Source organism: Cervus canadensis, chromosome 13 (genome assembly GCF_019320065.1).
Source record: "Cervus canadensis isolate Bull #8, Minnesota chromosome 13, ASM1932006v1, whole genome shotgun sequence".
Lineage (NCBI taxonomy): Eukaryota > Metazoa > Chordata > Mammalia > Artiodactyla > Cervidae > Cervus > Cervus canadensis.
This window is the reverse complement of record NC_057398.1, coordinates 9,810,837-9,825,671: the sequence shown is the minus strand read 5'-3', so window position 1 is coordinate 9,825,671 and position 14,835 is coordinate 9,810,837. Positions and strand designations below refer to the sequence as shown.

Here is a 14,835-nt window from a genome sequence, read left to right as displayed (position 1 = left end):
TAAAGTTTATTATTTCTAGAACTGAAAGGGTCCAAGAGGATTCATTGGAGCAGAGCTAGGTCCTGCTTGCTGACCCATGTTGGTTGCATATGGAAAATCCAGGGGTAGAGCTGAGAGAAATAAAAGTATGATACATGGTTTCTGAGATCTTAAGTTCTAGTACTGCTCATTTCTATGCAGTTTGATCACACAACCTTCTCAGCCAGACATTTAGAGACTGCCCTTTTGCTGAGCAAGGGAGGATCTACCAACTTCCTGCAACAGATGGCAAAGGAGAGATTTCTGTAGGGTTTTGCTAGCTGGGAATCAAGACTTGTTGCTAGAAGAGCTGATCTGCTAAGACTGGTACTCCAGAAATTAAAATCTAGTTTTGGTATTGACTCAAAATTTTAAATTAAAATAGATGGGAAATGCTGTATTTCACTGAATCTAAAATGGTCTGATGTTGGCACTCAATGATGTTGGCAGGCATCAACATGGTTACATAGTTTTCACATAATCATGTCTCGATTTCCACCAATGTTACTTGCCACTGGTATTTTTTTACTGATACAAGAATATTTAACTTGAAATCTGTCCTCTTAGCAAACTTTTAAGTGTATAATAAGTATTGTTAACTATAGGCATAATGTTATACAGCAGATCTCTAGAACTTTTTCATCTTAGATGTCACTGATGGATTAATAATAAAGTAATATTTTCTAAAATATTAGAACTTCCTCTTTCTCTTTAAACAGTGGCTATTTCTTTCTTCCAACAAAGAAGGCCTGCTTTGTAGTTTGACAGTGGGCTAGATCTGATGGACCTGACTGTCGATTGTAATCACGTAGAAATTTTTAAAAAATACAGATTTTGAGAGTCTACCGAAGGCTCAATGAATCAGAATGTCTAGAACAGAACCTTAGAATCTGTATTAAATGCAAAACTCAACACCCAGCCAGGTCTGAAAATTACTGCAAGAGAAAGAAACTGTTCTTAAACTTGTACACAGTATTTTACTCTCTAATTCTATCTGCTGCTAAAAAACTGAAAAATTACAGTTCTTTGCTCATCAAACCATGGATTAATTACGATACAAAGAAAACACCAAGCTAAAAGACTTCTATTATTATAGGTCTTACAACTAATTCAAGAGGAGACATAACTCATACGTATTTACTTTTTAACATCCTTACACTGGAGAGCTGGTAGACATAAAACGTTTAAGTAGCTGCAATCCCTCCTCTTCTCTCACCCTATCTGCTCCTTGCACTGTTGAGGACGTCTGTTGTCCTCTCCTGAAAGACTCTTTGCATCCTAGTTAAGATGCAAAGGAGATATCTCTTTTTATTAATATTGGTAAAACAGAACTCACACGGTTTAAAACAACATTGCAGAACGTAAAAACTATGCTTAAGATGTAGTCATGGGTGTTCAGTGAGTCTTAAGTCTCTTAAGATTTTTTATTTACTATGGTAAAATAAGTCTAAATGGCTCAGATTTGAACTCAAATGCAAGATGAAAACAAGTTCTGGTAGTCTATAATTCCATTAGACTCGTTTTCTCAACACAAGGATTATCTCTTAGTTTCAGGAACTTAGCTGCTCTCCGGGACAAAATCAAGCCTTTATCTACAAGCTACACAATACAGTAAAGTCAGGCTTCAGTCTATGAAGAAAAAGGAGAATCAAAAAACCATTGATCTATCACCCTTTTTATGCTGCATTATTCCTTTCAAAAGATAAAATATGCCTTTTTCTTTCTCCTTTGAAAAACAGACTTCTACCTTCTCCCCACCAAAAAGTTGTGCAAATAAAATAATTAACTAATAAAACTGTTACTCTCCACCCTTGGCAATAGGCATGGAAAGTAGCCAAAGGGTTTTTGGGCAACACATTCAAACTTTTTCTCCCGTGATGAATAAGTAACAAATCTACTGTATTTAGGACCACTTCTATTTTTTAAAATCAGATTATAATATTATCTTTTGATTTCATTATTTGTACCTGTGTGATTCAAGCAGACATTACACATATTAACTTATTATAAGACAAACACAGGTTTTAATCCTGGCTCCGCCTCAACTTACTATATGACTCTGAAGAAATCAATTCCTGCTTCTCAGCTATACAACTTTCTCATCCATAAAATGGAGATAATAACAACAAGCTAGTATGAGGATTACATGATATAAATGATGTAAAAGAATTTTGTAATTATTGAGCATTGTCCTTTTGAGGAATATTTATATTTAAAAATCAGAATTTTCAGTGAACTCCCTGGCAGCCCAGTGGTTAGGACTCGGCACATCCACTGCAGGGGGCAATGGTTCTATCCCTAGTCAGGGAACTAAGATACCACATGCCGTGCAGTGTGGCCATAAATAAATAGTTTTTAAAAATAAAATAAAATCAGAGACTTTTCTCAGGACTTGAAATTCTTATAGACTACGGAAAATGTATTTCTATTAGAAGTTTATAATAGCAACCAATATATAAATATTTTGAATATAAGAATCAAAAAGTAAAATTATGTATATATGCTATATACTCATATATTTTAAAATTTTAATATTAAATATTTTTACTGCCGTTAACTTTTGATTTCTGTCATCTACTCATTTCAGTGAATCAGGATTTTAACTGACATACTTAAGTGATACAGTTTATTGATCTGCATAAGAACAACTTTCAAATACAATAGCATTACCATTTACACAAAAGGAATCTGAATTGAAACAAAAAATCAGACTAAGTAAAAATTAAAATGATATGTTTGTATAAGTAACATTTTATTAATGGAATTAGACTGCCTAGGCGCAAATTTTTGTCTTTAGCATTTATTAACTGTGACCATGGGTAAGTTAAATTTACTTAAATTCTGTGCCCCAGTTTCCTCATCTATAAAATAGAAATGATAATATAGTACTGCCCTTATAGGGTTGTGAAGATTAAATGAAATATACCATGTAGTATGCTTTTAAACATATTTAGGGCATATAAATCAAATGTTAGAGACTATAATAGTGTTCTCCCAATAAAAATGGGGTATTAGTATGAAATTCAGTGGAAGGTTGGGGTTAATTCTTAGAAATGCTAGATGGATTACACTTACAGAGGGTAATAGGATTACATGGCATGAATCCTCAAGTTAGTATTTTAGGAAGAATGCTCAATACCAATTTGGTATATGTCACATTGCTGAAAAGCATCAGCAAAATTAAATTATTTTATAAGATTTGGTTGGGTTTCCAAAGTATTTATGGGTAGAATTTAGAAGGAAGTAGGACTGCCTCAATAATTGAGGAATTTTAAGAAAGTGGGTTTTTATTTTTATTTATTTATTTATTTATTTTTGAAAGTGGGTTTTTAAAGTAAACCAGATTTTCCTCAAGAGGAATTATTTAGTTATAAGGAAAACAGGTACATTTTACATTTAAATGTCACAGTTTTAAACTAGACTTGCATAACACAACTGTATATTATCTTGCTTTTATATACTATGTCTAGTACCATAAGATTACAGGTCACCAAACAAAACTTGACAACAAGCTTTTTATTCCTATTTCATTTCCATTCCATTTTTTTTCATTCTTCCCTCCCATTTCCACTTCCACTGTCTATTCATAAGCCATAAGTATATAAATAAGTAATTATATACATGAATAGCTCTCTTTTAATTTCTTAAATAACACAGGGTGATATGCCAATGGTCACACCTATTATTATTTTTTGTCCTACTCCTTTGACAAATAAAAATCTTGCTTTTGTAGCATCTCATATATATATATATATGTTTAAATACATATGTGTCATATATATGATTTTATATCTAGAGATATCTTATATACAATCTATTACTCTCACTTCTTCCAAAGAGACAAGCAATTGAGGCAATAAAAAAGGAAAACCAGAATTTATGCAAAGATACACAGCAATCAAAGGAAAGAGGATTTTATATTTTAATAATTCCTATTGCTAATAGAAGATCCATTTATGTGAAATGTATATAAACTATATTTCATATTTCATCCAGCAAATCAAATATGGATACCAGAAAAGTAGATAGAGGTATTTGTTGTTTTTTTTGTTTATTTGTTTTTTTAAAAAATAAAGATTTCTTTTAAAATTTTGTTACACTGCCAAAAGACTACAAGGCATAATTTGTCCTTTTTCAGTACTCAGCACACAGCAAATATGCTACTTCCTAACTGGAACATGAAAACCAACCATAGGTGGCCTGGACATGTCAGAATACTTTAAATGCTACCAAGAGAATATTTTCTTCATTATTTTAAGGGAAATTAAATATGTGGCCTGAGTTCCCTCTCCCTGGGTCCAGCAGTTCATCTCTAAAGGTGATCTCTATCAAAACATAAATTTTCTCTGAAAACTGAGGATTTTTTAATCTGGTGATCATAAAACTTGTATTTTTCATTACTATAATAACCATGGTAAAAATTAATATACAAAATTTAAAACTCCAGCTGTAATTAAATTTAACTATAAATTTTAATGATTAAAAGATAGCCATTCATCTTTATGGTTCCTTTCTTCTTCAAATCCATTTAAGATATACTGAGTGCCCAAAAGTCACGCTAGCAGCTGCATTACTTTAAGTAAGCCTCACCTACTCTTTCCCCTGAAATCAAAACTATTTCCCATGAAAAACAAACTTTAAATAGCAGACCTTCCCAAACCGTCTTCCAAACTGATGATGGCTGCTTGCAGCTGATCCTGACTGACTGCTTCAAGAGACAGGCCCGGACGGGAGGACTCGGGGACGAGTGGTAACAGCAGAGCTCTGCTGGAGCGGCCTAACAAGCAGACAGTTGCCACAGTTTGAAATTCTGCTGAGCGGCTTGCTGCTGCCCACGATCATTCTCTGGCCAACATTGTCAGATCCAGTTAATTGTTAAATTGGGGATCCCTGGAAGGATTTATCATTCAAAGGAAGGTGACAGCCTATTTGCATCATTGCAAAGCATGACAAGAACTTATTCCTGGCGAGGTTAGCGTCTAAGATGCAGAATGTGTAGACGGATATGCAAAGAGGAGGCAGGTAAGATGCTTGAAACCAACAGTTCTCAGGAAAGAAAAATTAGTAGGGAGATAAATGAGATGAATTAGTCTTCCAACCCTGTACAATATTAAGACAGATGTAATGGACCACAGCATATCCCTAGTGTTGCAGCATTCATGATCTAATCAAGAAAGTGAACAGCAAGAATGAAAGAGGCAAATAGCACTTGAGATATTATCAGTACAAGTTTTCAGGGTTGGTTATTTTTATTTTCCTATGTTTGTCATGCATTTATCTAGTTAAGCTTTAGGGAAAGTAACTCACTTACCAATTACTGTTAAAATAAATAAAAGTGTGGCGACAGCTGATGTTCCATAAAACATGGTGCTGATATTACACGACAGCAGTTGTGTGTCATTCTGTGTGTTGGGCACTAAAACTGGTGGCAGCAAAAAGCCAACTGCAGTTCCAAGCTGTAAAAGGAACAGTTCTGTTAATTCTTCTTATTATAAGAGAAAAAGGTAATTAATACAACATAAAAAAACCCCACAAGTATAAGGTGTAAGGTGCTTTCATAAGCTCTAAAGAACCATGTTCTTATGTGTTTTTACCATTCTACTATTAAAGGAAAATTGCTGACAAATGTCTTCCCTATTCAATAAACATTTACTAAGCTGCAATCACTCAGAGGCTGCTGCTATAAAGTTGTGTAAGATACACTTCTTACCCTTTGGCTACTTAAATCAGAAAAGAGAATAAAAATACACATGCACACACACACAAAATGCTGAGAGAAAAGCTACAGAATGGGAAAAAATATCTGTAAAGCATATATTTGATAATTCTCTACTATGCAGAACATATAGAGAACTCTTACAACTCAACAACAAAAAAGACAAACATCCCAATTCAAAAATGGGCAAAGGACCTGAACAGACTTTTCTCCAAAGAAGATATACAAATGCCCAACAAGCACAGGAAAAAGTGCTCAATATTATTAGTTATTGGGGAAATGCAAATCAAAACTATATCCACTAGAATGGCTATAATTTATTTTTTTCATTTATTTTTATCAGTTGGAGGCTAATTACTTTACAATATTGTAGTGGTTTTGCCATACATTGACATGAATCAGCCATGGATTTACATGTGTTCCCCATCCTGATCCCCCCACCCACCTCCCTCCCCATCCCATCCCTCTGGGTCTTCCCAGTGCACCAGCCCTGAGCACTTGTCTCATGCATCCAACCTGGGCTGGTGATCTGTTTCACCCTTGATAGTATACTTATATTTCATTGCTGTTCTCTCAGAACATCCCACCCTCGCCTTCTCCCACAGAGTCCAAAAGTCTGTTCTATACATCTGTGTCTCTTTTTCTGTTTTGCATATAGGGTTATTGTTACCATTTTTAAAAATTCCATATATATGCGTTAGTATACTGTATTGGTCTTTATCTTTCTGGCTTACTTCACTCTGTATAATGGGCTCCAGTTTCATCCATCTCATTAGAACTGATTCAAATGAATTCTTTTTAATGGCTGAGTAATATTCCATTGTGTATATGTACCACAGCTTCCTTATCCATTCGTCTGCTGATGGGCATCTAGGTTGCTTCCATGTCCTGGCTATTACAAACAGTGCTGCGATGAACATTGGGGTACACGTGTCTCTTTCAGATCTGGTTTCCTTGGTGTCTATGCCCAGGAGTGGGATTGCTGGGTCATATGGCAGTTCTATTTCCAGTTTTTTAAGGAATCTCCATACTGTTCTCCATAGTGGCTGTGCTAGTTTGCATTCCCACCAACAGTGTAAGAGGGTTCCCTTTTCTCCACACCCTCTCCAGCACTGATTGCTTGTAGACTTCTGGATAGCGGCCATCCTGACTGGCGTGTAATGGTACCTCATTGTGGTTTTGATTTGCATTTCTCTGATAATGAGTGATGTGGAGCATCTTTTCATGTGTTTGTTAGCCAAGTGTATGCCTTCTTTGGAGAAATGTCTGTTCAGTTCTTTGGCCCATTTTTTGATTGGGTCATTTATTTTTCTGGAATTGAGCTGCAGGAGTTGCTTCTATATTTTTGGTCGTTTCTTTCGTTTCTTTAGGTAGATATACTCCTAAGTATTTTATTCTTTTTGTTGCAATGGTGAATGGTATTGTTTCCTTAATTTCTCTTTCTGTTTTCTCATTGTTAGTGTATAGGAATGCAAGGGATTTCTGTGTGTTAATTTTATATCCTGCAACATTACTATATTCATTGATTAGCTCTAGTAATTTTCTGGTAGAGTCTTTAGGGTTTTCTATGTAGAGGATCATGCTGTCTGCAAACAGTGAGAGTTTTACTTCTTCTTTTCCTATCTGGATTCCTTTTATTTCTTTTTCTGCTCTGATTGCTGTGGTCAACACTTCCAAAACTATGTTGAATAGCAGTGGTGAGAGTGGGCACCCTTGTCTTGTTCCTGACTTTAAGGGAAATGCTTTCAATTTTTCACCATTGAGGATAATGTTTGCTGTGGGTTTGTCATATATAGCTTTTATTATGTTGAGGTATGTTCCTTCTATTCCTGCTTTCTGGAGAGTTGTTTTTTTTTTTTTTTCTGGAGAGTTTTTATCATAAATGGATGTTGAATTTTGTCACAGGCTTTTTCTGCATCTATTGAGATAATCATATGGTTTTTATCTTTCAATTTGTTAACATGGTATATTACATTGATTGATTTGCGGATATTAAAGAATCCTTGTATTTCTGGGATAAAGCCCACTTGGTCATGATGTATGATCTTTTTTAATATGTTGTTGGATTCTGTTTGCTAGAATTTTGTTAAGGATTTTTGCATCTATGTTCATCAGTGATATTGGCCTGTAGTTTTCTTTTTTGTGTGGCATCTTTGTCTGGTTTTGCTGTTAGGGTGATGGTGGCCTCATAGAATGAATTTGGAAGTTTGCCTTCTTCTGCAATTTTCTGGAAGAGTTTTAGTAAGATAGGTGTTAGCTCTTCTCTAAATTTTTGGTAGAATTCAGCTGTGAAGCCATCTGGTTCTGGGCTTTTGTTTGCTGGAAGATTTCTGATTACAGTTTCGATTTCCATGCTTGTGATGGGTCTGTTAAGATCTTCTATTTCTTCCTGGTTCAGTTTTAGAAAGTTATACTTTTCTAAGAATTTGTCCATTTCTTCCAAGTTGTTCATTTTATTGGCATATAGCTGCTGGTAGTAGTCTCTTATGATCCTTTGTATTTCAGTGTTGTCTGTTGTGATCTCTCCATTTTCATTTCTAATTTTGTTGATTTGGTTCTTCTCTCTTTGTTTCTTGATGAGTCTGGCTAACGGTCTGTCAATTTTATTTACCTTTTCAAAAAACCAGCTTTTAGCTTTGTTGATTTTTGCTATGGTCTCTTTTGCATTTATTTCTGCCCTAATTTTTAAGATTTCTTTCCTTCTACTAACCCTCAGGTTCTTCATTTCTTCCTTCTCCAGTTGCTTTAGGTGTAGAGTTAGGTTATTTATTTGACTTTTTTCTTGTTTCTTGAAGTAAGCTGGTATTGCTATGAACCTTCCCCTTAGCACTGCTTTTACAGTGTCCCATAGGTTTTGGGTTGTTGTGTTTTCATTTTCATTCGTTTCTATGCATATTTTGATTTCTTTTTTGATTTCTTCTATGATTTGTTGGTTATTCAGAAATGTGTTCAAAGAGGACACAAATAGATGGAGAAATATATCGTGTTCATGGATTGGAAGAATCAATATTGTGAAAATGACTATACTACCCAAAGCAATCTATAGATTCAATGCAATCCCTATCAAGCTACCAACGGTATTTTTCACAGAACTAGAACAAATAATTTCACAGTTTGTATGGAAATACAAAAAACCTCGAATAGCCAAAGCAATCTTGAGAAAGAAGAATGGAACTGGAGGAATCAACCTGTCTGACTTCATGCTCTACTACAAAGCCATAGTCAACAAGACAGTATGGTACTGGCACAAAGACAGAAATATAGATCAATGGAACAAAATAAGTCCAGAGATAAATCCACGTACCTATGGACACCTTATGTTCAACAAAGGAGGCAAGGATATATAATGGAAGAAAGACAACCTCTTTAACAAGTGGTGCTGGGAAAACTGGTCAACCACTTGTAAAAGAATGAAACTAGAACACTTTCTAACACCATATACAAAAATAAACTCAAAATGGGTTAAAAATCTAAATGTAAGACCAGAGACTATAAAACTCCTAGAGAAGAACATAGGCAAAACACTCTCTGACATAAATCACAGCAGGATCCTCTATGACCCATCTCCCAGAATATTGGAAATAAAAGCAAAAATAAACAAATGGGACCTAATGAAACTTAAAAGCTTTTGCACAACAAAGGAAACTATAAGCAAGGTGAAAAGACAGCCTTCAGAATGGGAGAAAATAATAGCAAATGAAGCAACAAAGGATTAATCTCAAGAATGGCTATAATTTTTTTAAAAACCCAGAAAATAACAAATGTTGTTATGATGTAAAGAAACTGGAACTCTTGTACAATGTTAATAAGATTGCAAACAGCACAGTTACCAAGGAAAACAACTTGGCAGTTCCTTAAAAAGTTAAACATAGAATTACTATATAACCCAGTAATTCCTCTCTTAGGTATATACCCCCCAAACTGAAAACAGGTATTGAATATTGCACATGAATATCCAAAGCAGTCCTATTTGCAATAGCCAAAAGGTGGAAACAATCAAACTATCCATCAATGAATAAACAAAACATGGTATATTATTCAATGAAACATTATTTAGAGAATGAAATACCGAGAGATGCTGTAGCATGGGTGAACTTTGAAAACATGCTAAAAGAAGCCAGACACAAAAGGTCACATACTGTATGATTTTTTTTTTTTTGTATGTATGATTTTATTTATATGCAGTATTAGACTAGGGAAATCCATAGGGAAAAAGCAGATTAGTGGTTGCGAGGGGCTAGAGAGAGGGGGAAAATGAGGAGTGATTGCTTAGTGGAAATGGGTTTTCTTTGAGGGCAGATGAAAATGTTTGGGAACTAGAGGTGATGGCTGTACAACAGTATGAATGGATTAAATGCCACACAGATGTACACTTAAAAATGATTAATTTCATGTGAATTTCACCTCAGTAAAATAAAATTGGTCTGACTACGATAATCACAACAAGAGAAATAAAACCAAGATATTAAAGGAGCTTCAACGGAGCAAGAGATCCTATTCTTTGAAGGTGAGAAGGGCCAAGATAGGTTTCAAAAAGGAGGCTGAGGCAGAGACAGGAACATTTACCAAATATTTCACTTTCTCCCTATAAAAAGCTGGGTAGAGACAATTAAATGTGTAATTACGAGTGTGGTAAGTGCAGAACTGTGATGAGAAGGAGAGGCTGTCAAGACTGTCAGGATCGTGTAATTGATCATCCAAGCAAGAATACTAGTCGGAGTGAAGGGGACTCCATGAGCAGTTGTGCTGGACAACAGGTATACACCTGAACTATTCCAGGCCAGTTGGAACATATGGTCACCTTAGTCAAGACAGTACTTTGGAGGAGCATCTTATATAGACTTGGGGTTCCGGAAAAATTTCTGAAGGGGTAAAGATCCAGATAAGAAGTTAGAGTTAGCCAAGTGAACAAGAAATGTTCCCAGTCAAGGACATCATGTTCACAGAAAACAGATAGCATGACCTTATGTGAAACTGGTCAAACCCAGGTCTCCTGCACTGCAGGCAAATTCTTTACTGTCTCAGCCACCAGGGAAGCCCTGAGAAACTCAAAGTAGTGCACAATTTCCCTCAGAGCAGAGGAAGCATTTGTATGTGAGGAACAGGGGCTGCAGACAGGTGATGCTGAGCAACTGGCAGAAGGCAGAACAGGAAGTCTGACTTTGTCATCTTAAGAGAGTTTGACTTTTTTCCCCTAAGGGCAATGGAAGACAATGCAGGCGGGGCAAGCGAGTGCCCAGGACAGATTTGCACATTAGAAAGACCACACTGGATGAATGTGGAGAATTAGAGGGAAGAAAGCTGAGCTGCAGATAGGCAAATCAGTTAGCAAAGCTCTAGGTGACAGCTGCAGGTGGCCAAGGCTAAGATGCGGCCGTAGAAATGGAGAGCAATGAGCTAGAAGACAAGGCAAATTTTGATTGGTGGGGTCATGTGGGAGAGTCAAGTGTTAATACCTGGCTGACCAGTATCTATATGAGTCTGAAGCTCATTAATTTATTGAATACATTCTTTCGGAGAAACTACAACGTGCCAGGCACTATAGTAAATGCTGTACATTCAGACTATGTGCCTACTTAATGAAATCGAGCATCTAATGGTGGGGATGGGAGATTAATAATTATTAACAATTACTATGGCACAGATGGTAAAGAATCTGCCTGCAATGTGGGAGATCTGGGTTTGATCCCTGGGTCAGGAAGATACCATGGAGAAGGAAATGACAACTCACTTCAGTATTCTCGCCTGGAGAATTCCATGGACAGAGGAGCCTGGTGGGCTACAGTTCATGGGGTCACAAAGAGTTGGACATGACTGAGCGACTAACACTTTTATAAATATATCAGACAGTGATAAGCACTACACACAGGATTAAAGAACAATGGTGTAATAACAGATTGACTGGGCAACTTTAAATGGGATCCTCAGGAAATGCCACTGAATGATATTTAAAATGAATTTAAACTGAGAGCAGAGTGATAATAAAGTTGTAACAATGTGATCCTATGAAGAAGAACCTTCCAGGCAGAAAGAATGTTTTTGCAAAGGCCCTTATGCAAAATGCAAGCTTAGTGTTGTTTAAGCAACCAAAAACATATTAGTAAAGTTTTGTCAGAGTAAAGAATTTAGATTTTAATTACTATGAAAAATCACTGGAGAGTTCAAAGCACAGTTATGACATGATCTGATCTATGTTTTACAAAGTCCCTGGTGGCCCAGTGGTTGATTCCAAGCTTCCAACGCAGAGGGTGCAGGTTCCATCTCTGGTCAGGGAACTAGATTCCACACGTCAGAGCTAAGACTAGCCAAATAAATAAATAAAAAAGGTTCTCTTGGGAATTCCCTGATGGTCCAGTGTTATGACGCCATGCTTTCACTGCTGGGGCAATCTCTGGTTGGCTAAAGATGCAGAGCTGGGGGTCGTGAGCAACTGCACAGCTACTAGAGACAAGAAAGGATGAGAACACTTAGGGAGAAGGTAGGAGGAAGGCCCAGAATGACGCTAAGTGTCAGAGGGAAATCAACCTATAAGAAAACATTTCTATTTACTATTCATGGAATAGATAATCCAGAGGCAAGGAGTTGATATTTCCATCATGCTCAATGAAGCATTAATCTTGAGTATAATTTTGTAAATGAGAAATATTTTAAAGAAACAGTTCCTACCCAAACATGCAGAAGCAACCAACTAAAATATGTCACAAGTTATTTTCAATATACAACTACATTTCAAACTATCCCTTCGTCTGTACTTTTAAAGGAAATAAATAAAAGCAGTAGGCCCACATGTGGAGTTCCTCTTTACACGATTTTAAATAGATTTTACTGTGATCTTGAAACAAGTGTTAGACCAGAAGCAAGAGAGTAACATTCCTTTGTTACACAGCTGCTACTGCTACTGCTTAGTCACTTGAGTCCTGTGGGACTCTGTGCAACCATTGGACTGTAGCCCACCAGGCTCCTCTGGAATGCTCCAGGCAAGAGTACTGGAGTGGGTTACATAGCTACATGTAGTGATATATGCATAGAGAGAGGTGACGTTTTTGTTATAGCTTTTTAACTTGATTCTTCTCAAGCTGAATGAACACTCAATATAATTTACACAAATCATCATAGGACTCCATATGCAAAATTTAAATTACATTAAAAGGACCATTTTGCAAATAACACACATGCGCGTGTGCACACAAACACACATACACATATTTTACCTAATAATGCTACTGAAATGCTAATGGAATTTGAACCTATGGTGTTGGTAAAGTCTACGAAACACCTTAATGGAGACTTGGCAAAATAAGCCACCTTTTTACAATGAATTCCATGATATGTGATTTATCTTGCATTTTCTCACCATCAAAAGTTGGTAACTGGACACAGTAATGCTGTGAGGTCCTTATCATTAGAATATTTGGCAATCGTTTATAAACGTCTGCTATGTACCAGGCACTCCACTGACTGCTAATACGTAAAATCAAACAGAAGTTGTTCACACTGACCACTCAAACTAAGAACAAAATTCTTGACTCCAACACCTTCCTTTTGCAAAGAATACACTGGTGACAAATATAATACCTATCCTAGTCTCCTTCACTGCTGCACTCATAAGTGTTATGCATTTATGGGCATATACCATTAATTACTTTACAGGTAATTCTCAGAGATAACAAGGTAGTCATTTTAAACTGGTTTTGAAAGTTCTGTTTCCACAAATAAACCAAACCCCCTCTTTCATCCAAGACTGCTTTCTATTTTATGACTACTTATCTCCTCTCCTTCCTTTATAGAATGCCTCCTAAGGGTTCATCCATATACCTAGACCCCGCGGCCTAAACCGTTTTATCTGGTCCTTAAGGATTCGATTTTCACCTATCACCCAGTCCTTACCTGATTCCCTAGCACGGCGGTGGCGCAAGCTGTGGACACTTCCTTGGGCCCAAACCACACTGAAGCGATGTGGGAGGGCAAGCCGAGGATGAACACCTGGGCCACGGAGCACAGGCACTGGCCCAGCATGGAGACCCAGAAGAGATGCTGCTGCACGCTGCCGCACTTGATCCAGGCGCCCAGGCAGTTGAGGCCGGAGCCCAGCAGGGCGGTGAGCCGCAGGCCTCTGGTATCCAGCAGCCAGGTGGCCGGGAAGATGAGGGGCACGTAGGCCAGCATGTACACCATGGACAGCCAGTCGATGTGCAGCGAGGAGACGTTGTAGAAGCCCTCGAAGACGTTGCTGATGATGCTGTACTGGATCCACTGGAAGGCGTTCACCAGGGAGTAGGCGCTGAAAATCAGGAGCACGACAAAGCGCCTCGGGGAGAGCGCGATCCGGGGCACCAGGGTGCCCTCGCCCCCCGGGGTCTCCTCGCCCGGGTCCTTGGGCAGCAGCCGGGCCTGGGTCTCCTCCTCCGGGGCCAGCGGAGTCTTCGGCCCGTCCGGGGTTCCCGAGGCGGCGGTCTTGGGGCTGTCCCGAGAAACCCCGCTCAAGGCCAGGAAGCCGGCCGTGGGCCCGTTCTGCGTCTCCGCGCTCACCTTTCCGGCCGGCGTGTCCCCCGGGACCGGGAGGTATCCATTCACGGGCGGGTGTCCGTTCGCCACCGCGGTCCCCTCCTCATCGTCCGGCCGCGCCATGTCCCTGGGCTCCCCGGAGCCGCCGGGCGCCCCCGCTCTCCTCCCAGCCCTGCACCCCTCCCCCAGACGGCGCCCCGAGGCCCTCCTTGCACCCCACCCCCCAAAACTCCTACCCCTCGGCCCGGCGCTCCTGCGACGGTCTCCCCAGCCGGGGGAGCCTGGGTGTGAACCGAAAGCAGCAAAGCCGCGCCGCCTGAGTCCGCAGGCGAGGTCCTGGTCCCCACTCGCGGCCCGGGCGTGCGTCCGCCTGGGTGCCAGGCCGGGTAGGCGAACGCAGCGTCACCGCGAGGTGACGGCTCGCGGACCAATCAGCGAGCGCCCTCGCCCACGAGAGCCAATCGGAGCGCGTCCTGAGGGGCAGGGCGGGGCAGATTTTGCCGGGTGGCGGAGGAGGAAGGCCCCGCTGGAGGTCGCGCGGCTGGGTGATCGCCCCCGTGAAGGATGCCGTGGGCAGAAGTCCTCAGACTCGGGGA

At 38.9% G+C, this 14,835-nt stretch overlaps 1 protein-coding gene across 1 annotated transcript in view; it reads right to left on the bottom strand.

Moving 5' to 3' along the window:
• FLVCR1 (FLVCR heme transporter 1) overlaps positions 1 to 14,545 on the bottom strand; it is a 28,178-nt gene extending 13,633 nt beyond the window's left edge. Inside the window, exons 1-2 of the mRNA XM_043485684.1 lie at positions 13,622 to 14,545; positions 5,330 to 5,474 (exon numbers count right to left, since the gene is read on the bottom strand). Of these exons, the coding sequence (XP_043341619.1) occupies positions 5,330 to 5,474; positions 13,622 to 14,362 (886 nt within the window). The 5' untranslated portion in view covers positions 14,363 to 14,545. The remainder of the gene's footprint in view (positions 1 to 5,329; positions 5,475 to 13,621) is intronic.
• Between the last annotated feature and the right edge of the window lie 290 nt (positions 14,546 to 14,835).